The following is a 27,988-nucleotide window of genomic DNA, read 5'->3' as shown; positions in this document are numbered from 1 at the left end:
TTAAACACATTTAAACGGATACATATATGCATTTATTTTATAAAATATTTACATTGTTAATATTATCTACCTTACATAATAAATACAAAAATTTATTTATGTAACAAGTAATTACAACTTGTGTTTAATTGAAATTAAAATTTGAACTTAATGTATACTTCCCTTTATACATAAAGCTCATATTTATATACATTGTAATTTAAAAAAATGTGTGATTTACAATAACACAATTTTATTAATTAGCTAATTAGGTAACATACCACATTCAAGATTAAAATAAAACTTTGATAATATAATATGATGATTTGTGCGATTTCAAAAATAAATTCATTAGTGCTAAATAAATAACGTATGCGTATTATATAAAAATATTAATGTATAATAAAAAATTATGTTTTAAGGCACATTTATAATAGGGAACAATACTATGTAGTTTTTAGCCACTTTACTTTTACATAAATTGTATAATATATATATTTACAAGTATTAATGCTGTGTAATTTTCTATGAAAAACACCATATTGATAATTATACACTTCATGCACTTGTTTATACATAATATTGCAATGTTATTTCACGATCTGGCTGCTCTATGATTGTTGGTAGTGGGTGGAGGATTTTCTGGGTCATCTGTTGCCATTTGCAATTTTCTGTATTTTTCTATAAAAAAAATACAGTTTGAAGGTTTTTTTTCACTTTAATTTATTATAGAAGAGTACATATATAAAGAATATACTAACTGGCTACTTTTACCATCATCGTACCCCACCAAATAGACCAACCCCATCCAACAAGACAGAATAAGACAGTGAACAATTGTCCGACTCCTACGAATATATCTATCAAAAAAGCTCCTGAAATTTTATATAATATTTATAAAAATATAATTAAAATCCCTCTTATTATATATACTAATTAATCTTTACCTAATCTTGGTTTCCATCCATCATAAATACCAAATCTGGGTCTTCCGAAGCACAGGCAGAGTAATCCGCTAAAAAGTGTTCCTATAATTTGGATTGAAAATATATATAATATTTATATATTGGTCCATGTATTTATATTAATAAAAAAGTTGTACTTACCAAGGCCAGGTACGATTATATTGCATATCAAACACGTCCAAGCTAGCGGTATTGGAAGAGCAGGAATCGCCCCTCTTATATGACTTCCGTGTTCTATTAGAGATGGATCTAATTTAGATCTAGTATCCTGTTGAAATAAATATAAATCATTTCTGATTTTATTATAAATAATATTTAAGTCGAGTCTGTTAATTTATGCTTATTTTTCACACATTTGGAAACAATACAAATTAAACATTGCGTTATTTTAATCACAAATATTTGATTTTATTATTAATGTTATTTAATTTGATAAGGCTAAAACAGTTAAGAGTCAATTTATTGATTTCATCTGTTGCTGGATATCAGTTTTCGATAGCTTGTGCGGCACCCATATTAAAAATTTGAGCAAATCGCTGTACATGTGTGGTGGTCGATATTTCAGTTTTGAGGTAACTCAGATAGTTACAAATTTACATATATAACTGAAGAAATAATAAACAAAAAACATATTTATATAATATTTTTTAATTTGATTTAATGTAAATGATTTCTATAGAGAATAATACTAATAAATGAAATAGTACGAAATAAATTAACATAACAAAAATATTGAGAGCCTTTATATAAAAAAAATTCACAAAAAAGGAATAATATATAAAAAATATTTATAATAAATTAGCAAAATTTAATAGTTGAAAAGTGTTAAAAAATACTAAAACATACTAGTAAGCACATACAAAAAAGTAGTAAAATAAATCAAAGCAATTAAACGTTGAGAATCGTTGTTTTTTTTATAATTTATAATAAATGCATTATAAAATAATAATAAATAAACAACAACAGAAATAATTATAGAAAAATATATACAATTAACTCACTATCCAAAGGATTAAGAACACCTCGTGTTTTTTAAATTTAAATTAAAAATATAAATAAAACTCATTTCAAGCACTTTATATTATTTCAAGGACACAGCAGCATTAAAAAAGAAATACTACATATAAAAGAGATTTGAAAACTATTATTAATTCTACAGGGTAATCATATCAAAAGATAAAAGATAATCACATCAAAATATAGCTAATTTCAAACCCTTTTTTTCTTTTATGAATAGATTCCATTTTGGGAAGTCATATCACAAAAAAAAGATGGCTTAATACGAAGATAGGATGGTTGATCAACTTCCTTTTAATGTGTTTTATATAATATCAACGATTCACACCCTACTGTTTATCATATCTCAATGATTTTTATAACTTTAAATATTTATATTATTAGTAGTATTGTAATTTTTTTTATAGCATAAAGGATTCACCATTTATCAACATTTGAATCACTTAATCTACCAAGATTTATCGATTGATTGGTATGTAAATTAGTATTTTGTGAGTAATATATAAAATATATACCTCCATTGGCACTGCTTGTGATAAGCTTCTCTTTTTGCTAAATAAACTGGTCCTTCTGCTGTCTTCTTGACTACCTTTTTTCTTACAGCAAAATAATCTTCTACAACATCTGCAAGATATATGTACATATTTTATAATCTTATGATTTATGCTAATATATATAAACTACTTCTAATATTGATTTCCTAAACCACTAAAGCAGCACTGCGGCTTATTACAGGAATAGCTAAGAAAATTAAAGAAATTACCCAGTTTCAGAAGGAGGTGGTTGACTCATAATGCTATCTCTCCTATCTGCCCAGTCTTGGTCTTTCTTCTTTTTACTCTTACAGCACAATTTCTTATACCATTTTTCATTTGGAACGTTTCTCCTGTCTGCGCTAGAGTCTCGTATCTTATTCTTCCTCTTGCAGCAACTCATACAACCAGGAGACGGAGAATCATCTTCTTTATCTTTGGGCAATCTTTCGCTGCTTAGACCTACTTTGCTACTAGAAATGTTCACCATTTCATTCTCGGCGTTGCTATTTTTCTTACAACAATTCAACTTCGACATCGTTCCCTTTTTATTTTCGGTCATTTCTTTAGGAGTATTCGCTTTCTTCCCAGCCTTTTCGTCAATAAGATTGACCTTGGACAAGTTTTTATTTTTGTCCTTTCCTTTGCAGCAAGCCATTGACTTGGAGCATCCACCCATGATCCTCTTACAAATATTCTCTTTTTTAGCTTCCGTTCCTTTTTCAACGTCTATGTCATCTTTCTTAGATACGGGTGTGCCTGCGTTACTCTTGGCCGCTTTTAAACTATCGCCTTTCGAATCCGCATGAGGCAATCTGAAAATTTATGAAAATTACTTAGTCGTTTGTAAAGAAAATATCAATAATTTGACACGAAACACTAGACGTATGGGTTTTCATTTATAAACTTATAGTCAAACGTATGTATAATATAGGAAACGGCCTACACACGAATTCGACACGAAACTACTATTTTCCGCTACTGTAATAATTACGTACGACGTTTTAAATATAGGTCATATATTATATTTTATTTAGAAACCGATCATAATTTTTATTGTTAATTAGTTTACATATATTATTCTATTAATGAGCAATTGATATGCTTGTTCATTATTTAATTTAGAACTAAATTCGACGAGCTTTGAATTTGCTAAAACTGTTTAATAATTTATGAACATATAAAAACGAATTTTGAATATTTAAGGACTTATTATTAGAATAAGCCCTCATTGAGTATTTTTATTTTGCACTGCACCAAAAACGGTGCAATAAAAGTTTTCATTTGGAGTTTTTAATCAGCTACCGTGTCCATTACAGTGATGCTTTTACATTGTAATCATACATAGAAAGAACATTTCTGAATCGATTATATTTTTTGGTGTTTTTAATTAAAGGTTTTAGAAAAAATGTTATTTATAAAGTCTCTTTGTAATGGTTTAAAATGATTTGTTTATAAAAAAACAGCTGCCGTGCCCATTACAGTGCTGCATGAACATTTTAATCCTACATAGAGAGAAAAGTACTGAATTGAACCGAAAAATATGTACATAATTTAAAATATTAATACACTATTATATTCATATTTAAAAAAATCAATTTTACTTATTTTATTATCCTTAAGAAAAACAGATCAGATTGTGCAACGATAAAGTTTTGCTCTTATTTTTATTTTTTATAATAACTAATTTATTTGCACACTTATTATAAAACAATATGTATTAATAAATAATACTGGATATATTATTGTAACGCGCTGTAGTATCAAAAGTTCAAACTGGGACTACATCTTCGAAGATGGATCTCATTCAAGAAGATAGATTGCGGATTGAACTATCCAATGTAGATAAATGGACGTCATTTCAGTGTTTTCGAGGAGGGGGGGAAGGCGGTAAAAGTTGGCCAGCCAGTAGTCGTTTTTTTAATATATTAATTTCTATTAAGACTTTATAACAATATTATGACTTACTATAAGTGAGCATCGAATGAAGCGTATCTAAACCAAATTTGAACAATAGAAGAGGGCAAAAAACAATTATCCCTTCTCAGAAGTCAAAAATCCACGTCAAAAGCATCAAGATACATAGCCAAATTCAAGGGGTAATACCTACCCCTCCCCTAATGCCACCCGTCTACATATTTCACCACTCATTGGTACATTAAGAATATGAATAGGGTCTAAAAATAGAGACCGTTGTGCCATATAAGAGAGAATAGTCTTCGCAATGATAAGAAGGAAATATAAGACCAAAATGTTTGATTGGGAAATACTTCGTAACATATGTACCACATGTTACGAAGTATGAAAAATCATTTGGACGAAAAACTATTGGCCAACGTAAATTAATTTTGAATTGCACTAAAAGGATAAAATAATTATTTTAAAGAAGAAAAATGAGAAAAAATATATTCTTGATTTTTTATAATAATTGTAAATCATGAATCCATCTAATATTTGTACGTAAACACCATGTAAACAATGGATTGAGTTAATGTGAAAGAATTATTCCAAAACAAACTTTTTCTTTTAGCTTTAATTTTTCCTGTGACTCTCTTATACAGTGGTTCCTTTTACACTAAATACAACAAAAGACTTTATATCGACCTAGATAAAATTGCGATAACCTCATTCTTTTCGTGAAACTTTTATGTCTAAAAATGGGTACTTTTAATGTCGAGACGCGTCCTTCGGATTAAGGGTCTGTTATACTTATGTATGTTTAGGATCTTTATCTCAACAAGAAGTGACTACACTTTTATAATATATTTATCCTTCTATGCTGCTACCCAGCTTCACAGCGAATACGCAATATATTTAGAAAACTGCTCGCCAGAATTATTTGTGTATACATATGTAAATCATATATGTAATCTTATGGCTTAGCTACTCTGTATACTAGGTAAAGTGATTGATAAGCAATGATAAGGTATATATGTATATACATATATTCAAAGCTCGTCGGATGGTTGCTCGCATAACAAACAAGTTCTAAATATTATATTAAGTTCTATAAGCAGAATCACTTTGAGTCATTTCAATGTTTATAGCGATCATTTTCTTAAATCAATATATTTACAGCTGAAAATCATATGGGTTTTAAACAAAAAATAAATACACCTAATAGTAACGCGCGTATTGTGCTTAACAATCCCATCCTTTGTGTCTGGATCGGTAGGTGCTGCTAGTGCTACTGCTGCTCTCTTGGAACGTGACGGGTTTGGCATGCGAGGTGTATTTTGAGGCCATTCTGTGGGTTCTGGCGATAGTGGGGCTAAATCAAACCGAAAGGGATCGCTGGCAGGATCTTTTATCGACCATTCGACAGGATCAGGGACCACGTAAACGGGACCCTTCAACCTATCCCTATTGAACTGCAACTCGTCCAGATAGAAGTAAGGGTCTTTCTCGGCCTGCTGCAGGAACTTAATCTCGGGCGTTTTCTCGCCATCCATATTATTATTCTTAATCAGCGAAAAGCGAAACAGCCTTACTTTGCATGACGAAAAATCATAAATCTACACATTATAAAGATTAACTAAGAGTATATTATATACACATGAGAGTAAGGAAAAATCGATTATGGCACAATTGTGATAAGCACGCACTCGATTATAAAAGCTCGCACATTGATACTAATTAAAATTTTATATACAAAGATAAGAAGAACACAACGAAAGCGAAAATTAAATATTTGGCAAAGAAAGGAATACACACAATAAAATATTACTATTAAATATCTTTTATATAATCGATGATGTTCGACATTGTCTCATTTTTTATTAGCATTATTATTTAGTCGTATAGTTCGAATGAATCACAAACACACACGTGCATTAATATTGGTCAAAATGCGAAAAGCGTTCTTGTGAACTTGTTTGGTCAAATCACGCAATCGAGTAGAAGGTCACAATATTTCGACGTGAGACGGTCTTTAAGCGCAAATCGATAAAAATTAAAAACGCTCATTATATAATACACTAAACACATTATTATTTTAAAAAGGGGAGTAAATTATTTAGCAATAAAAAATAATTTATCAATCGCAATCGTTATTTATAGTATTTAATTTTATTTCTAGATTATTAAGCGAATCTTTAAATGTCTTTAAAGTGTGTGTGTGCGGCGTGCACAAAGTTTGAAAAGTTTGAATCGGTGGCGGCCGTATGCAAATTATCTATGGTCGCATCGCAAGGCTGTCGAGTGCGTCACTTTGCGGTCGGGACAGGCTACCGTAATGGCGGCCGGCTCGTGACTGACGGTCAAAATTGCCCAGCGCAACGCCTGACCAACGCTATCGCGAAACGACAACCCCTCGCCTACTTTTTGAGATTTCTACCCCACGCTGCGCCGGACGCGATTAGCAAAGTTGTTTACAAGTAATGATGTACTTATTCATGAGATTCACTTTTACGTCCAGCTTTACATTTAATTATTTAATATTTAATTATCTTTACAATAATATTAATAGTAATATAACACATGCCGCTAGCTAACCACACGCATAGCATTTTATAGCTATCAATGGAATATTATTTCATTAAAATCTACATTTAAAAAAATTTGCACCCCGACCCCCTAACTTTTCCAAACCTTAACGATAAAATAAAATGGCAAACGAGGCGTTGATTGAAATGAAATATTAGAGACAGTTGCAACTAGGTTTTTTAATTTTATAAGAATAAAATACTCAAACCGCTAAGAGTAATATAATAAAAAATCATTAAACATATTCTACGTTGTATAATATAAATAAAGCTATTTTTATTGTACTAAAATAATTCAAAGTAGTTTTAGCAAATACGTTAATGTATTTTAGGATTGCTGATTGAGGTATTAAACCGAAACAGGGGTTATTAAAAGTGGCATTTATAAGTGTTAAATTATTAAGAGGAATTGAAGCTGGTTATATTAAGAAATTGCTTTTTATAATGATATATTTCTGTTTTAATAACATAGTTTTTTATTTTTGTTTTCGTTCATAACAGCTTTTTATTACTGTTCATGATTAACATCTAATAGAACTAGGTTTAAATTCCACTATTAAACTGTGTTATTGTATCTGGGATATTGATATTAGTAAATAATAAAATAAAAATTCTGATCAATCATCTCATATTAGGGTTTCCTAGATTTCTCACGAATACATATATTGTACTTGCTCGGGTAAATAGAAAATATCATATATCTATCAAAAAACTGAATTTTTATATATGTATTATAAATTCTTCTCAAGTAAATATGTTGTTCATCGTAACCTCTGACCGCTAAAAATATAATGTTTTAATTAAATTTTACTCACATCAAAATTAAAATAGCATTTAACTTCAATGCCAAAGCGGCGGTTAGCGTGATTATCAAAAAGCGTAAAATCACCCCTTCGTTTATGAAAGAAATAATACAACCTTGATCAATCACAACGATCATAGTTAAATCACAATCTTCAAGGGTGATCTCGAAAAGAAAAGCATTTTTCCGCCACGCGCCCAATAGCCCAAAAAGTGGTACAATAAACAATTTTTATTTGTTAGCTTGAAATCTAGCCTGAAATAACATGCGACATATTTATATATTTATTTTTGTAAATTTATCATGCGCCCAAGGGGTTAACAGCGTGTGTGTAACAATACTTTGAACAAATAATCAATTAAAATAAAATTATGTTTAATTAACAAATTAAATTTGGAAAAAGAGTCAAACGTAGTTTATTATATTTTTTTAGACGATGTCAAGCCAGAACATCAATTATGCTTCGCTAATGGATGTACATCGCCATTAAAATCCTTAATAAATATATTACAGCTCAACTCTTAGAATCCCGATGAAGAAAATGAGCAAAGTCAATAACCAGCACGATATACAAGTAGTTTAAGTCGCTCACTATTGACCTGAAATAGTATTTAGGGTTTCTAACACGTAAGCAGAGCTAGGAGAAGAGGAATGAAAGATAAAAAATGAATTCTAGATTGGTCATACATATCTTAACAAGAAAACTCTTTACCAGGTCTCAGAATATTTAAAGACAGGCTAACACTTCTACTTGGTAGGAATACTACATGTGATTGCAGAACTAGATTATTTTTAGTTTAGCACAATAGACAAATGGTATCGTCGCTAAAATTGCCCTATAAGACCTGGGTTCAAATACCATATGGATGTTAGTGTTTTTCAGTTTCTATTGTGTCTGAGAGATCAGAATTAGTAATTATTATATATTTAAAATTTATATCGATCATGGTTAAGTTCACTATACTAATCTCACGGATGAATATCGTCATTTTATTTTTATTTCTTATTATTAAATCTTCCGTTGTAACCTGACAAGCGTAAGCCCAATGCGTTACAACTGGGTAAATCTGTATCAACTGAGTAAGTCAATCAGACATAATAAATACATACAAGTAAGTATTAACCACCAGACTGAAAGTCTGGGAATTGGTGACATCTATATTCATAATGGCATGTTTAGGCAATAAATTAATATGTGTAATATAACCAATAGATGTCATTGCAGCTAGTGCCAGTTTTTTATAATAGCCGATTTTTTTTATAAATAAAAATTCGAGTGCCGCTGCCGGGGATCGAATCCGCAACCTCAGAGTTACTAGTCTGAGACGTTACGGACTGCGCTATTCGCTATTATAAATTAAATCGAACTAGGTCGTACATATTAAGTATATATTCTTTAATAATAAACTAACTCAGCTCTTAGAGAATATCTTATATGTATTAAAAAATAAGAATAATTATGATATCTATGCAAAAGAAGAAGGATTTTCAATAATTTATGTTGAGTTTAAAACTTTTTTTGGCTTAAATTCATTGTTACAGTGATGTAGTAAATATAGTAGAAAGTCTACTAGAAAATATCCACTTGAAAAGATGTTCATCTACAAGAATATGTTAAAAATAAGCACAAAAAATAACTTATTTTATAATATAAAACCAGATGGAATAGTCTTTATAATATTCTTTAGCAATTAATTTTATTTTTCAAGTGACATTGAAGGAAAATGGTGAGTATGGCAAAAATTAAAGAAGTTTTTAAAGCTTTATAATTAGCTTTTGAAGCATCTTCGTGCTTAACCGATAATTGAAAAAGACATATTAATTGCTTTAATAAAACATAAAAAACTAAGGAGAACAGTTTTAATTGATGCACTGAAAATTATTTAAATCTCAATTGATTTATATTATTTGTGAAACAACTTGACAATTCTAAAAAATATTAGGGAAACAATAAACACTTTTATTAAAAGCATTTTTTATTCTAGCAATGGAACATGAGCAAACATTACAAATTAAATAATCACTTGAAACGTCATTTGTTGAATTCTTATCAGTTATCTCAACCAGAATTTTCGGAATCTATATCAATAGAACTAATGACGATGAAAGAGTTACACGACACAATAACAGTTTTACAAATGCTATTTAATATAAGCTTATGCATATAAAACTACAATTTGACAATCATAAGAGCTTAAAATTAAACATGTAAGCTGACATGTTTTTGCCTTAAGGGCTGCATATATAAATAATGTAAGTAAGATAAAATAATAAATATATCAAGGCATCTTTAAAATAAATAATAATATATTTATATTTTATGTGTTATTATAAATTATAAACTATCTTAAAATCGATTTTTCAGCAAAGCATGGAGAGCAAATTCTAAAATATTTTTTTATATTAATTATTTTTATGCATAACGCATAATTAAACTATAGAGTTTATTTCTAATTGCCGCAGTGGAATTAGATTTTATCACTTACAATTTTGCTACTAATAAAAATACCGGTAATAAGAATTTAATCAACACATTTCGATTTCCTTTAAAACTGGCATGTTTAGGCATTAATGTCACCACACTCAAATAAATAATTATGCAGTATAAAAATAGTTTGTCTTTAACGTCGTAGAAGTAATTTTGTATGATTGATTTCATTATTATGTGTATTTATAGTAGAATTATTAATATATTATTATGATTTATGACTATATTATTAAATAATTTATTGCGTTTTATTAGCCTGCAAACATTTTGTATTTTTGTATTGTTAATGAACTAGAAAAATTATTGCTTTTTTCCATGTATTATTTTAATTTTTCCAACCAGTTTCTTCCCTCGTATATATTAAAAGCAGTACCGACAATAGAACCTTTTGCCTTATAATTTCATACCAGTTATATATTGAAAATAATCAAAAATAATCTACTAAATTAGCATAATAAACACATAAACTACCCCGCGGGGGTTGACAAGCGTCGGCTACCGCAATAATATTACGACACGCCGGCACACATTTTTTGCAAATTTACTATCTTAACGAACAAGTCATATTTCCCCTCTCCCCTTTTTAGCTAACTCGAGAGCTAAATTAGCGCCGGCGAAAGTTTGAGAGCCGCTCTGCCATTAAACACACGCGAATGTCGCCAGTGTTTCGCACGAATTTAAATAAATTAGCAATTCAAGTTTCGCCCGTAGCGAAAAAACGGTGTAAATCAAAAACTTTTTTCATCGTTATTTTACGCCCGTATCGCTGGCGATAAATTTCTGCAATATGAAAGTGTTTTGAGTCGCGAAATGTGATGCACGTATTATAATATAAATTTCAGATATTTACGAGCTGTGAATGAAACAAAGAGAATTTACATATCAACATCTTTATAAGCTGTAAAGGTTTTTTTTTATTTTGACCGAATTTTGCAACCGTGCTCGAAAGCTCTCGGTCAAAGCTTTTGCGTTTCCTTATGACCTAGGTCTTTCCACAGCGGACCGTTAAGCACATTATGGTCGCATGACCAATCCATCGAGTTTTATGTAAATGATTTGAATATGTACGTGTTTTTTCCACTAAGTCCGCGATTATCATGCTTCCAGTGAAAGGTATTGAAATCGTGCGACGTATAAAAGGTAACTAGATTTTCTAGGATTGTATTTCATCAAATGAAAGTATCGTTAATGATTATGTTATTGGTTACCTAGAAAATCTTGCACGCGAGTATTAAAATCACATTTTGTTTATTATTTACATATACAATACAAGGGATATTCAGAAAATAAAGACATATAATAACTTTACAAAAAAACTTCTAACACCTTAATGACTCCTTTAATTTATTTTTTAACAATGACATTCTTGCATTTGCAAGCTTAATTTTTCAGTGATAAATGGTAACAATAATGAAGACTTTGTCACTAGCGTTTTGCAATATCTTGCCTGTTTATAACATTATTTCATACAGATAAATTGCCAATTAATTTTAGCAGTAGTTTCACCATTCACACATAAAAACATGACTCGTATATTTTAAACACACACTTCAATCACAACATCACTACAAATGAGTCCTGGTAACTACATTCTATAACATCATTAATACACCAGCAGACACGAGTGTTGCAAACCAAGCAAAACAAAACCTCTCATACGTAGATTATATCCCAATTTTCTACTTAAACATTAAAACTTTTTTTTACTATTTTACAATTACATATTGCACTATGATGATCATGTTCGTCTAATGATATTTTATAGTAAACTTACTACGATGTTGTACAAAAAATTAATATAATAAGTACATAATGTGAATCCATATGCTCATAAGCATCAACATAAATCACTTTGTAAGGCTTTTCTTACTCGATTTTTGCGTCGTTAACGATTTTATGCTTCACGTATACTTAATATACGAGGGATATCCTGTGACTATTGCAATAACCGAAATTGATTTATTGCAAGGTTAAGACTCTCTCGTATCTAATGTATAATGGTAATAAGTCTAATGGTGCCGCTCCCATTGCAGATAGTCTGCAGTAACTAACCATATTATTGCTGTTAAATCAATTTGTATCATTCTTCTCACCATGCGTATTATAAGCATAAATTTATATACACTTTACATGGATATGTTAACAAAGAATTTGCTGAAAATTGTGCAAATTATCGTATGAATCAATCATTTTAATCTCAAGCACTTTTTAATAAATTATATTAAACATATAATTTTTAAAACTAGTTATTTTAGCATGTTTTTTTAAGAAAGCTTATATTCGCCTTACCTAAATTTAAATTAAAACCCATATATCCCCGTTTTCTACGTATTTTTCTCACTTTTTTGACAAAGAATACAACTTTACTGTCACCCAATAATTTTAAAAGAAATGGTAAATGTATATACAATTTTCTTTTATTTTAAAAAACGTCCATTATTCTAAAAACTGGTTACAATGAACTTTATTAGTACTATTATGCAGAAGTACAAATATAAATCATTATAATTTAAAATTTAATAAAGATTTTCCAGCAATTCATATCCTTTTCTTTGTTAATGCTCGAGAGTAATTTTTCTATTATATCATATATGACACATTATAGAAGGCACAAATAAGTGAATTTTGGTAGTTCTTGCTATTTTAACTGTTTCATTTCATTCAAACATTTCCAGCGAGTCTCACCTTATCGTTACAAAATAACTTTTTCACATAAAAAGATACTTAAATGTTTGTTTTTCATCATTGACAAGGAAACACAGGTACGCAAATTTCAAGTCATATTCACTATACTTTATTTAAGATTAGATTTTGTGTTCTTATAAATAATACAGTGGAACATCGAATTACTAGTGACTTGAGATACGAACGAGTTTTTCGAGATACGAACATTTTTTTTAGAAAAAACGTATTGGGTAATTTGAAAAATTATTTAGGTAGTATTTATTTACCATTTCAATTTACATTAATGCATTTAAATGTTCCATATTTAAATGGATTATAAAAAAAATTATGATGATGATGTTTTTAAATGGCTGATATATGATAAAATTAAAATCAACACATCCGCTAAAAATACTATTAATGATTCCTAATTTTACTGCTATTATTCAAATACCTCAAAAAAATAATCTAATTTTACAAACGAATATAAAAGTTAACTAACAAAAAAAGTCGTACCAGAACAATAATAAATATGCGAGTTATTGGTAATAATTTAAAGGACAAACTTGAGATGTGTTCTATCCAATTATCTTAGTATTTTAATTAAAGTTTCTTCATGAACATTTTTTTAACGTTCAATGCCGGAAGGAATTACTACGCCTTAATTCATTTAAGAAAATTATATGCTACAGAAAAAATACTATTGTATTTATAAGTACATGGGCTTACTTCCATACAATAGTTTGTTTGTTCTGGTATGAGATATATTTACAACCAATATAATTTTAATTGAGCACCGCAATATAAGTTATATATCATCATTTTCCATTCGCGACACGTGCTAATGACGGTGATTAATGCGTTCCTTTATCGGTTGCCGTTTCCTAGTGTGTACGTTAAATATCCCTTGACCCAATTATGCAAAGTGTGGCAATGTGCAAAACTGTCTCATTTATGTATTTTTATCAAGGCAACGAGTACCAGGCAGCACATATTGTACGAAGGGACAAAGAAAGCACTTCTATAGTTTTCGCAAATTTTCCAGTCATCGCCCTGTGACCCACGATGGAAAGCAGCCCTAAAAGCGTACAATGACCAAAGGGCGATCCGATTCTAAAAATTCTTAGAACGGCGGCGGCGATAAATCAAATGAGGTGTGCATAATCATAAACATATAATTTTCCCCTTTTTAACACTTTTTAGGTCGATTAGTTTTAGGGGCTGAATTTAAAAAATAATTTGCCAAATAATTTTAATTGTACCCCAAGCTTTATAAAATTTTCATATTTAATAATTAATATTTAAGTCAAAGAAAATTCTAATATCAAAATATTCTTATATGAAAATTTTCTTACTTATCCAAGTTTCGAACCAAAATTTTCCCTCACGTGCCGATGTATAGAGGTCTCAAAAATATTTTCCAGATTTATTTTCATTTTTAAAATAATAACACAACCTAATTTAATAATTACGTTTGGATTTTTAAAGCTCTTTCGAATACATACATACAACAAGAGTCGATGTGTAATTACGTGCACTCAATTCCATAATCGCTAGCCTTAAAAAGTATGTTACAATGATTAAAATATGTGTTTCATTTAAAAATATGCATTTATAAAAACTACTCAGCAATTTTTACATAACCCTAAACACGACATTTTTATATTAATGGCGCATTGGGGTAATCTATAATATTATAATCATAAAAAGATTTTAAATAATTTAATAAAAATCGATCCTATAATTAAATTAAATCTCCTAAAAATGACACTTTTTTTCACCAATATGATACATGATATGATAATCACACATATCCATATTAACAAGTAAAGAAAGTAAAAAAGGGTTTTAATAAAAATTAACATATCAATGTTAATTTTATACTTGACAATGCAAAATATCTAAAAAGCTTTAATGAAAAAGTGCATTAAAAACAATAAAACACTAATTTTTTTTCTCTGAATTTTTTTATATGTAAATTCAACGAAATATTACTGTAAAAAAAATAATTCTAAAATATTTTTTCACACAAAAATTTATGCATAATTTATTTTAATATCGATATTATTTTAACGCTAAAAATATTTTTAGCATTAAAATTATGTTAGGTAAGTTTTTGTTATTCAAAATATGATCGATACAATTTAAAATCGAGTTTTATAATATGCCAGAACTAATATAAATAATATTTCTGGAATTAAGCAATTAATAAATCAACCCTATACATTACTCAAGAAAAATTATAGGTTGTTGACAAGTGTGAATTTTATTTTTGCTATAAAAACGAATTAGATCAGACCTTAAAAACGTAAATCTTTATTATAGAAATATCGATAACGTTTATCGGTCAACGTTCGTCAAGCAACGAGGTCATGAAAATGAGGAAAGTTTTCAAACTTATTGAAAAATAAGAAAATGTGATATATACCACTAATTAGGGCGAAATAATCGCGATTATATTTATATATATCGTTAAATATAATTCGCTTTATAAATAGTCGCTTTATGCGTCAAGCCGCGTTTATATGCAAAAGCGTGTACGTAAGGAGTAAACAAATGAGGTGGCCACTTCTTAGAGTGGTGGTAGTAGTAATGGCCGAAATGAGTCGGAGACCGGTAGGTAAATCTCAACCACCCCCAGCCTGACTTGACCACCCCCATGACCACCCCCTGAAGATCGTTTGCGAGATATTGCGGGAAAGTCACGCGATCCTCGTGGAAAATCTTGGTATGAACCACATACAACGTCATTAGCAACATCATCATTCTTAGTCATCGCAGGTAATAAGACAAATCTCATCATTCCAACTCCCATTATTCAATTTCAACCCCTTTTTGATCGATACTTGAGCGATCCGTAAAAGTTCGTTCGAGCAATGACTCATGGTTAATTATAAAAAAATGCAATGTAATATTATATGATCGAAGCAACAGTTAAATGCTACGAGCTTAAAGAGTAAACTGTTTTTTCGTGATAACATTCAGTTATCGATACAGTATTTTATTAGTGATTAATGTCGCTGTTTTGCGAACGAAACGTTACATGCTTGCTAATTTAATTATATTGAGGTTTTCTAAAAATATATAAGTGTTATTCTTTAGATGCTATACGATAAATATACACGAAGTTTCATATATTTTGTGCTAAACCTACTTACGGTTTAATGCATATCGATTCAAACATAACAATGTATTAATAAACAGAAAAATACATTCGCCAATGATTCGTTTTGCAAAATAATATTTAGGATCAGATATATTTCTTGTTTTTGTATATTATAAATGTAACGAGATTTAATGTTCCTGGATGATTTACAGAAATTTACAGAAAATATTTTGTCAAGAAAAAATGATTATTTATCAATGATTTGTTAATATTTGTAAACAATCATTAAAGAAACATTTGGAATAGTATCGTATTTGATTAAATAATGATATAGTTTGTTGTTTGTATGGTGCAAGTGTTATGAAACGCGTTGGAAAAAATATCAAACCAGAACCTCAATTATGCATCGCTCATGGATGCACCTCGCCATTATAGTCCTAATAATATTCCAGCTCCGCAAAAAAATAAATACCATAATATATTTACTGATGTCTATGCTGTCCACAAAGAAGAAGGACTTTCAATATTTTTTAGTGAATACGAAATATTTTTTTTCGATTAAAAATCACTGTTACAGTTATAGGCGACCCTCGACTTTCAAACGTTTGATTTTCACACATTTAAAAAAAAAATTAGAGAATGAGAAACGGAAAAACTTCAGTGTTGATACGAACAAAAATAAATCAAGGACTCATAAACTTCACACGATTCGAGACAAAGATGGAAATTATTGGACGTTCTGATAGCGGTGAATCTTTTGCTTCAATCGTATGTTCGTATAATACAAACAGGTCTACGATATGTTCAATTTTGCAAAATAAAAATATAATTAAAGAATACGTTCAAAATTGTGGAAATTAAAGATATATTTCCACTATCTTTAAAGATATGTTTTCAAAAAAACACGGCAAAAAAAACTAGGATGAAATGAAAAAAATTTGTCATCATTGATCGATGACCATTATCAAAAAGATGTTAATTATTCAATCAAAAGCTCTTAGTTTGCACAAAGATTGGAAGACTAGATTAAAAAAAGATTTTAACATATTAAATTTACTGGAGAATCGGGTGATGCGGATTAAGATGCTGCAAAAGAATTTATTTCATAATTATCCAAAATTATTGAAGATGTAGAATATTCCTCTAACCAAATATTTAATGTAGATGAGACAGGTTTATTTTGGAAAACTCTTTAACAATGAAAAATATGAATGAAGCCTTCACGCATCTTGACAAATTTTTAAATATTATGGAAGATTTTGATCCCAATGTAGAACGCATATCTCAAGTGCGTAGGACGATCAATAAAGACATAGCATGTTATAAAATACTATTTGAAGAAAAGAAAAAGAATAGTGGAAAACAGTTAACTCTTGATAACTTTTCAAAGGAAACACCTTCAAACCCCACTTAAACATGTCTCTTAAACGCTTCTTAAACATCTTATATTTACTTGATAAATAAATATTTTAAAATACACACAAGTTTTTTTACTTCCCTCTACTTTCAAACATTCAACATTCGCACACATTTTCAGGAACCAATTATGTGCAAAAGTCGAGGGCCGCCTGTATATAGAAAATTAGTGGCTATATTTAAAAGATCACCCACTTAATATGATAATATAATATATTTATTTTATTAAATCTTCCGTTGTTAAATAAATATTGCAAAAAAATGTATGAGTATTTTCTAGTCCCCCAATTACACGCACCTAAATAGCACGTCAGCAATTTACCGTGTTATTGAGGGGTCTACTGTATATTTACACATTTAGCATAACACATTTAGAGCAGCATGTAATTTCACTAGCACCTGTCAGATAAATTCTATTTTCCCCAGTAGAAATTTATATCTACCAGTAAATATGTATTATGATATGATTTCACTGGAATGGCAGTGAAAATATATTTTCACTGGTAATACACATTTACTGTAACATACACATAAGAAAAATGTGCATTCCATTCAGAAGCGCACATAAGTCAGTAAGTCAAATGCAGATAAAGAAAAACTTTTAGAATCTATCTAAAGTGCAATAGAAATCATGTAATGTTTTCGCTTTACCCCCTATATTTTTATATGTAATATATACTTTAAAGCACATAATGCAAGTTTCTTATCAGAAATTTTGAAGCTAGCACGTCTAAAAACTCAAAAATTAATTTGTTTTAATTTTCTCTTATTCACTGAGTTTGTATATTATGAATTGCTAGATAGATAAGTTATAAAAGAGCAAACCATTGCTGAATATTGGCAAGGTAAATTCATCTGATAAATAAGTATTTATCAGATCAGCATTTTTTATATTATATACTATCCAGAATCTAGGCACTTAATGACAGAAATAAATAAATATATGTAAAAAAAATACTGGCTGCATATTGATAAGTCTACATAGCTTGTTTATAAATGCGACAACTGTATTTTTTTAATCTTGTTTGTATTAATTAGTCAAAAATAATTTTAAAATGTTTAACACAGTTTTAATTGAAACAATTAATAGTATACCCAACAGCAATTACCTTATTTAACCATCGATTTTCGACTATAAAACTTTCATTCCTACGCATTTCGCACAGTTTACAACACACACATAGCATTTAGCATATCAAAAAACAAAGTGGGCATTTAAACAATAAAAAAAATCAAGAGTGTGCGTGTGAATAGTGTTTTGGGTTCGGATGTTTGTACGTCATGTGAGTCTGCTGGTGCGACTACGATATTGACCTCGGTCCACCTCTTGCCCACTTTTTGCAACCTTACCGAGTATCCACCACCGTCCACCCCCGATTACCATACGAACCATACACGATATACTATTTATTCTTTTTTAAAAACTAAAAAAAGCAACAAAGACAAACTGTGTCAGTGAGTTCTTGCTGGAATGTTTGTAAAGCGAACATGGCGGAACAGATTTTCACGAGGGTTTCGTAACGCAACGTTGCATATTAGCATGAATAGTAAAATCGATTAACTATAGTGTGAATAAATACTATGAGTTACGTTTTACAATACATAGTAAGCAATCAACAAATATACTTTATATTATATAAAATAAACAGGCATTTTTTATAAAACTATTTTATAATTAGTTATTGTTGTAAATTTACCACAGTAATATAACAGACGTTAAGTTAGAGCTTTAACAATGTGTATGGAAAAATACTATACTAAAAATATATATTAATGTTGAGCAATTGGAAACATAAGCTTTGTTAATTGTAAATTATATATAATATATAATTTCAATCGACAAATTTATCTTGCAGTTTGGCCTTGTATTTAAATTTATATAATACGATTTAGTTTAGTTTTTAAAAGTACTAATATGGCGCTTTATTATTATTATTATTATTACCTATCAAAAATGTATATTTTTGTAAATTATCACAATATTAACATACAGACCGTCAAGATGTGATGCAAACAAACCTGTTATTTTTTAAAGTCAATTTTACAATACTATTTAAAGTTTAGTTTATTAAAAGCGAGTATTTTTTATGAGAGATATTTAATTTAATAAGGTTGATTAATAAATATTAGGACATTATATTGGCAAGTAAATTTACTATTTAGATAAAAGCATATATAAAAGTTATTATAATTTGATGTTTATATAGGAGAAAATATAAGAAAAAAATAAAATATTAAAAGAACCCCATAAGAGCTGGACACATATTTTAAGTCTGCAAAGCGGTTAATATACTCAGAACTTAAGAGTAAGTGTCATTAGCCCTGATAATAATTGTACTGGCTAATTTGCTATATAAAAAAACAATTATCAACACGATTTAGCTGAAGGTATAATTAATTTCAGTCAAAATTTAGAATGTTGGAAAATTGTATGCATAACCAAGCCGCTTAATTGCAACGATCGAGTTAACTAATTTAGTAAAATCCTCTTAAACAAACGATCGCGCTCTGAAAACACATATTATTACGCAATTTACCGCTTGTACCCAATCGATTAATACATACACACATACTGTTCTTTTGAACTTGTTGATGATTTATTTGTATAATTACTGCGGCTACACTCCATTGGCAAAACTGCCGAAATTTTCATGTTTCACAAATCGCCGCTCCAGTTTCGCGACCGGCTTACTTACTTATTTAACCTAAAAAAACACGCACACACACACACCAATTGAACCACTTGAGGTAAGGGATGCCTAATTTTTGGCGTTTATGTGCGCGAGTCGAAAAATCGCTCGCACGTTTGACCCAAATTCTCCGCCACTCTGCGACCCTGTAACACTGGCAGGTCGGATTTTGCGTGGGGGCGTTTTAAAATTAAAAATAAAACACGGAAGATAAGGGCGGATAAGAGTAAATCACGAATCATTGAGGGGGGTAATTACGGATAGACATAAAATCGTAATGGCCCTGCTTTTTTAGAAATATAAAATTATATTATATTATATATGACTATAAATAGAGCTTTCAACATTGGTGTCCATGAATTTCGTCAATTTTTCAATATCAAATACAGGTATATGTGAGATTAAAAAATCTAATCTGTGATTGGGATTGACTAATTCCAATTTCAAAGACACGATAAAAATTGAAAATACTAGGGTTCATATATGATTCGAACTCCAGTCTTTCTGAAATACCACTGAAATATCGTGCTGGTAAAATATATAATATAATTCACGTAATCCTGGATATAAAATACTTTTATTTGTGAACTAGATATGGATTTGAAACTTACAATTAGTCCGCAATTATAAACCTTTATTTTTCTAAAATTTTACACTTGCAAAGAATAATAAAAATGGTTTTGGCATTTTAGATTTAGGTTAGCACATCTGCGACTTATCTCAAATAACATTTTTTGAAATAAATGTTTGAGACGAGTATTGAGATAACGATAATAATAATAACATTAAGGAATTGTATTTATAAATAAGTATAAAACAATAAAGCTTAAGCAAATAAATAATTATCTAGCGTGTGAAGTGTACAAAGCTTTAGGGTTAATATACTGAAAGCTTTTAGAAAATTATCTTATGAAATTTCCAGCAATGATGTTGACTTTGTAGGGAATTAGTTAAGAACGACCGAAGAGTACAAAATAAAAATTGATAGTTAAAAAATCGATAATAGTATTCTAGTTCTGTATTTAAAATTACCCGAAAAATGGAATTAAAAATATGACCTGGTTTTGAAAGCTCTAGATTCTAGAGCGTTAATACAAGCATGCAAAGGAAAAGGAAACTATTACGACATATAATTGTTAACTTTTCAGAATAAAATATCTCTTTCAAGAAATCGAATCGAACGTTACCTCCGATTAGTAATAAAAAAATCAAGGGAATTATTTTTAGTATATCAGTGCATTTATCAATTTTAGAGAAAAAAATTGATCGCTACTTTCCTTTCTCGAAGATCGAAAATTATGTTTGGATACGATACACAAAATAAAGAAGAATTAATATCGTTGTCAATGGATCGTATCCTAAGAATAAAATTCCCATAAATGACTCTTGAGGAGTTTTTAATTTCTTTCAAAGTGCTCTTCACAAGGATACTCATATTTATGTGCTCGATTTCTGACTTTAACTAATATAAAAACGAAAAACGCGAAAGGTTTACATATTCATAAAAAGAAATAAGAAACCACTTGTATGTGTATACTTATGCAATTGTGAAAATTAAAGAAAAAATGTATACATTTGTAAACATGACAAAGTTAAATTTTAACATGAAATAATACGTAAAAGTGTCAATTAAGTGTACTTTTTAATTATTAAGACACAGACGTTAAATATAAACTAGAACGATATAGTAAGTCATTTATGGCTAATTATATAAATGTCACTGATTCATAGTTGTTCAGTCTGGTGGTTAATAATTATTTGTAGGAATTTATTATGTCCGATTGACTAACGTAGTTGATACTGATTTACCCCGTTGTAACGCCTTGGGCGTACACCTGTCAGGTTACAACGAAAGAATAATTTTAAAAAAGAATTTGTATTTTGTCATTATAATTAAGATTATATGATTTTCAAGGTTTTTATAATTTTAGAGATAAATATCGTAGTTATAAATACAAAAATTTAAATTTAAAACATCAGAGATTACTAAATTTTAGTTCAGTGATAAAATAGCCCAGTTAACTTATATTCTTAATTAAAAAAATATTTGAATTGTGTACTTAACTACATATTGAATAATAATTTCGTTATGGAAATAAAAAATAGGGTCTATCGTATAAGTTTTATAATAGCCAAAAAATATTCACGTACATTATTTATATTTTAAAAGTTATAATTCTATATCTGGGGACTGTGTTATTAAATATTTATAAAATAAGAGCTAAAAAGTTATAGTTGGTAAAAATATGGTTCGAAAGCATATATTATTGTGTTGAAGTTTTACATTTTTAAGTACATAAGCTTAATACCATAATGATCTAATATAATCGTAATGATGCTATAAATTTTTTTTAAAAGGATTTTTTCTCATTGATATTTACGGTAATACAAGTTTATAACTTTATGGGTCAAATTAAGCACAATAAACCCGCGTTTCTCAAAGCTGTAGGTAGCTCAATAATGCTTAAAATATCAAATATATTTGATAAAATAAAATAACAACAAGAAACATGGAAACTGATAAATATCATATTTATATCAAAAATTTCACCGCAAGCATAAATAAGCTATTCGTTAGAAACATATGAAAAAAATACTCACTTAGAACGGTTGTTGGTGCCGTTGGAAATAGTGTTGGTTCCATTGGTAGTTCCATTGGTTGCCCCGTTTGATGTTCCATTTGACATGCTGGATATCGATTTGGTCTTATTCATAGCCCTCATGATTGCTGGCGACACATTTCCACTTTGAACCTCCACATCCGGTTCCCCCCTTATCACAGTTTCAGTCACTCTTTCAGCGTCTTCCGCACTAGCTAAAGTCTTTTCTTCCATCTTCTGAATAACAGGCGCAAGGGTATCTTTTTTAATAACACTCTCTTTTACCACAATTAATTCGGGACTGGTTTTAACCTCTGCGGCTTTGGGCGGTTCTACTTTACTAGGAACATTCTCAACGGGCGGCATCGATTTTTCATTCCCGTTCTTCTTTGCATTCAGTGCTGAGTTTGCTTCAACAGAATCTTCTTTCGCAGATGGCTTAGATTCTTCGACCTTTTTCTCTTCAACAGGTTTCGCCATTTCTTTATTCTTAACTTCAGGTAGCGGTGATGATTTAGCAGCCGGCGGAGAAGATTTTTCCGCAACTTTTTCTATGACTGCAGTCGTAGTGGTGACTTTCACCTCTTCCTCCATTTTTTCAGCTACTTTCTCCAAATTTTTAGTAACTTTATCCGACGCAAGCGAGGCGGCTTTGTTTTCTTTTTCTACCTTCTCTTTTATATCTACCATGCTCGACTCGTTACTTTTAAGTATGTTTTCAATCTTCTGCTTAACTTTGACTACTTGCGGGTCCAAAGATTTATCTATCGGTATAAGTTTCATTCCATTTTTAGTCTGCATTTCCTTCTCTTCTTTCACGCTACTTAAACTAATCTTACTTGCAGTCTTTTGTAAATTCTTTTTGTCCGCGTCACTCATTTTAGCATTATCACCGTCGGTTTTAGCGGAATTTTGCGGCAATTTGGCAGCAATCGAATCGGAAGAGCTGTTTCTTTCCAGTATTGCCTTATCTCTCGCCTTTTCTAAAACTGCTGGTAGTTGATTTGTTACCTTTGCAGCTATATCTAAAGGTTGAGCCGTTATGGCAGCAGTAGTCATAGAAACAACGCTCGATTTAGTCAATGGGATAAGTTTTTCACCAGTACTCATACTAAGTTGAGTGAGTTTGTCGTATTGAGTTTCGTTGTCTTGTTTAGATGTTTCAATCTCAAAATCAGTACTTCTCGAAGTACTAACATCTCTTTGTTTAACCTTTCCTCTGCCGCCTTTATCTCTAGAATTTTTTGGATGTTCTTCTATACTCTTTTCTTGTAGATTTTTAAGACTAGACTTCCTTTTTAACGCTCCAGGTTTTTCATTTCCGCTCGTTCGACTCATTCTACTAGTTATACTTGTTTTACTATTAGTTCTTTTTAATTCAGGTTTACTTCCTGAGCTATTTTTCGAAGTTAAGCTGGATTTACTGTTGATTCTTTTAAGTGGAGCTTTACCGTTTGGCCCATTTTCTTCTGCTTCTTCGATATCTTCATTATCAGTATTTCTTTTGTCCCCATTAACTTTTTTTGCGCTTCCAATTTTACCTCCAGCGATAGATTTTTGACGACTTAAATTATTAGGTTTTGCTCCAGGTGGTCCTTTCTTCAATTTGCCCGCTTCAGATAAATTATTTTTACTAGATGTTCTTGATGGAGCTCTTGACGTATCTCTAGAAGGAGCTTTAGATGCATCCCTAGACGGAGCTTTAGATCCATCTCTAGACGGAGCTTTAGATCCATCTCTAGACGGAGCTTTAGATCCATCTCTAGACGGACCTCTAGATGGAGCTCTAGATGTATTCGGAGAAGCTGCTAAACTCTTAGACTGTCTATTTGGCACCTTTACTGCCGAATTCACGCTCGGCGAAGGAGTTTTGCTTCTACCGCCTATTCTTGACGGCGTGCCTTGAGATGAAACTCTATCTGGTGTTCCCACTATTGGCGATAGTCTCTTTGAGTTAGCAACTTTTGAAGTGGGCGGTGGACCTAAACTATTTGGCGATTTTGGAGGTTTTGATTTTAATATGGAATGAGGCATTCTTAGGTTTTGACTACTTTTGCTTTTGATTTTCGGCACGCCATTTTCATAAATGCGTTCATGGGCGTCATCGGGGGTTTCAGTGTACACGCGTTGTTCGTATATGCTACTGGTACTATTAGATATAAATCTTCCATCGGGTGCTACTGCGTTTGTCATTCTGCTCCTGGCGGACCATGGGCTTTCTTTTCTCGGCGGCGAAACGGACGACTGTCTCTTAGGTATTTTAGAATTATGTTGCGGTGATCCGGATTTTGATTGTGGCAATGATTTAGAAGTCGATTTCATACTCGACTTTCCAGTGGGTGGTTTCCATGAAAACGTTTCATCGTTTTCGCTAAATGCATTTCCATTTAAACGGAAATCATTCGCGTATTCAGGAAATATATTTACAGCATTTGGATCTTCTCGAACCTCACTTTCATTATTTCGAGGACTACTTCTATTACTTCGAGGACTCTTACTTTTTTCACGTAAGCTTTTTCCACTTTCATTTATAATATTTTCACGTATAGCATTCCCATTTTCATCACCGAGTGCTTCCAAACCTTCCATTTCGGCAGCTATGCGTATCTTTTCATACTTAAGTATCGCCGATGGTGAGGCCGTTCTTGATCGCGAATCCATACCTGCCCCTAATTGTATAATACTAGTTTCCGATAGAAGTCCTAATTCTTGTAATATTTCTAATTCTTCTTTGATCTTCTTTTGTTGAGCGAGCTCTTCGTTACGTTCTCTGTTAAAGTTACTGAGTTCTTGGATTTCGTGTATATTTTCTTTAATAAAATTTCTTGGGGGAGTCGACGACCTATCAAAAGTCACTGGTGTCAAATCAAAAGAAACTGTAGGCTTAGTCGCAGAATTTGAACGAGATCTTTGCGGCGATGTGTTGGTTGAAGTTCTAGGAGTTGTATGTCTCGAGTAAGGATCTTGTTTAAAACCTTTGCCACGAAAAGGCGATACGCGATCTCCTGAAGATACAATAGATGATGCGATTTCAGGCGGTGATAAGATACCACTGGAACTATGCGTCGGAGCCGAAGTTAAGGGTTTAGTTTCTCCCACTATAGTAAAGGCTGAAACTCTATGTGATCGCACAGTCGGAGTAACCCTGAAACACAGAGAAAGCGTTATATTGATGATAATCTACTTTAGATTAAAACAGTCGATATGTACGTATTACACACTGTATAAACATTTCCTTTGTGTAACTCATCAAAACATTATTTAGCATGTTGAAAACAAAGAATCATTAGAGTGTAACATATTATGCCATGATTTATTTTATATTGAGCTTAATGAATATTTAACTAGAAATATTAATCTTATTTTGCACAAAAAATATTATTAAGATGTTTAATTTATTTTAATTAAAAATATATTCAGCTTAAGAAGAAATGATTCTTAGACAGATCTAAATATGAATCAGCAAAATCAAGATTCGCTAAAAATAGAAATTTTGCTAATGAATATTAATATTATTAAAAAATAATGAGGCCTATTTAAAATAAATCCGTAGCAAAACAAATTATTTTTTGCTTTAGAATATTTTATAATAATTCAACTCAAATGTGTTAATTTTATGAATTTCATGCTAAGGTGATTTCACTACTTTATTATTAAACAAATTCTTAAATTAAACAAATATAGCTCTGATTTCTAAAAACCATTATTTATTTATTGATTATAAATTAATTATAGCTCAATAAATCATGTAGATATGATCAATATTAATCGAAAACTATTCCGTGCTTTATTTGCATGTTTTAGCTGCAATTACTCAAGCCCGTGGACCATAAGAAAGATAAGCGATCTTTCACGACAGAAAATTTCCATAACAGTACGTTGAGCCACTAACACTGATTTGGTTATAATTAATACTTTCATAGAAATATTGAATACTCACTTGAAAGACGATGGAACTGAGGAGTTTGACTCTTGGTCCTCGCTGCTCTTGTACGCCCCGGGCAAAACGGTGAAAGCCTCCCGGCTTTTCGCCGGATAAGAAGATGTCACACCATCACTGTCAAACGAACGATCGACGCTTTCTCTATAAACATCATCGTTGTTGTTGCTGGACCTGTAAGCATCGGATAGATCGCTGGCGATGCTTCTGTAGAACTTTTCCGTGTAAGCTTCAGCCAAAGCTCTGTTCCTTTGTCGCTTACTGAGAAACGGCCTAGTGATGCCGGATAAGACTTCGGGAGCTGTCGGGTAGGAGTGATCTTCAGAGTTGACTCTGCTGTGTAAAGTTCTGGAAGAGCTGATTTCTGATATGTTGGACAGATCGTTGCTTATGTCATTGTCGAATATGCTTAATCTTCTTTCAAAGTCGTCCGTCGAAGGGAAGATCGACGGAGCGGAGATAAGATTGGGCTCTTGGTGTCCGAATAGGCGTTGTTTGGCAAGGCGCACGTTGATGTCGTCTTCGAAGGGGTTCAACAAGGACTCCTTGGCCCTCTGTATGGAATTGTCGCTGGCCAGAGGCTTAGCAGAGAAGGCGTAGGGGGTGCTAGCCAGCTCCTTCTCGACGCTGCTGGTTCTCTGGCGGCTGAAGAGCGAATGGTCCGGAGGCCGGACGACGTTGCCCCTCATGCTGACTAATGACTAACCTACAATATACGCTACGCCGCACATCACTCGCATTTTTCCACACCGTCTGTTGTTTTTTTTACGTGTTCCACAAATTCGCGTGCGTGTGCCGATAGGCATTTCTTTTTCACTTTCATCCCGCGTTAGCGTCTGTGATGGACGAGAGTCTGAAAGAACAAGAACATTGATCAGATGCATAGCTTTACATAATAGTATAATTTGTACTATTAACAATATTTTGATTGTAATACTTGGCTTAATATCAACCAGTATATTTAGGTTAGTTTAGGACCAAACAAATTTAGGGTAAATCTATTTAAAACTACATCCTTTTATATGTATAAGAATAATTCCATAACAACCCAATTCAACTTTCAAAATTGTAGAAGAACAATCGCAACATTACATAAATTGACATCCATAGAAATATAACACGGTATTGTACTTAATGCTTAGGCTCTAGCAAAAACAAAGAAACCATATAAGATTGAAAGAACAATGGGATTTTTTCTTACAACTTAACCATCGAAAATACTAGACCGATAAATATTGTCCACTACAATGACATAGGTGTAGGTACTATATCAGTTAACCGGTGCCGAATGTATATTAAACTTT

General features: G+C 30.8%; 1 protein-coding gene across 1 annotated transcript; it reads right to left on the bottom strand.

Annotated features, from left to right (window-relative positions):
* Positions 1-43: 43 nt before the first annotated feature.
* On the bottom strand, positions 44-27,537 carry stum (mechanosensory transduction mediator stumble). Its single transcript, XM_088184213.1, has 8 exons — positions 26,685-27,537; positions 22,746-25,889; positions 2,725-3,309; positions 2,477-2,585; positions 1,086-1,212; positions 927-1,007; positions 741-854; positions 44-660 (listed from the first exon to the last, which is right to left on the bottom strand). Exons 1-8 carry the CDS (start codon positions 27,371-27,373, stop codon positions 575-577), a joined length of 4,935 nt encoding a protein of 1,644 aa, XP_088040339.1. The 5' UTR covers positions 27,374-27,537; the 3' UTR covers positions 44-574.
* Positions 27,538-27,988: the final 451 nt, after the last annotated feature.

This window comes from Plectrocnemia conspersa, unplaced genomic scaffold (genome assembly GCF_051122295.1).
Source record: "Plectrocnemia conspersa isolate PC_06_02 unplaced genomic scaffold, ASM5112229v1 ptg000004l, whole genome shotgun sequence".
Classification (NCBI taxonomy): domain Eukaryota; kingdom Metazoa; phylum Arthropoda; class Insecta; order Trichoptera; family Polycentropodidae; genus Plectrocnemia; species Plectrocnemia conspersa.
This window is presented reverse-complemented; position numbering and strand designations above follow the sequence as displayed.

Bases quoted from the DNA above. Each gene is read 5' to 3' on its own strand.
- stum (XM_088184213.1), bottom strand. From the start codon at position 27,373: ATGAGGGGCAACGTCGTCCGGCCTCCGGACCATTCGCTCTTCAGCCGC. The intron at 25,890-26,684 runs GTGAGTATTCAA...TCTGTGTTTCAG, and splicing joins TCAGTTCCATCGTCTTTCAA to GGTTACTCCGACTGTGCGAT. The intron at 1,213-2,476 runs GTATATATTTTA...TTATTTCAACAG, and splicing joins CACAAGCAGTGCCAATGGAG to GATACTAGATCTAAATTAGA.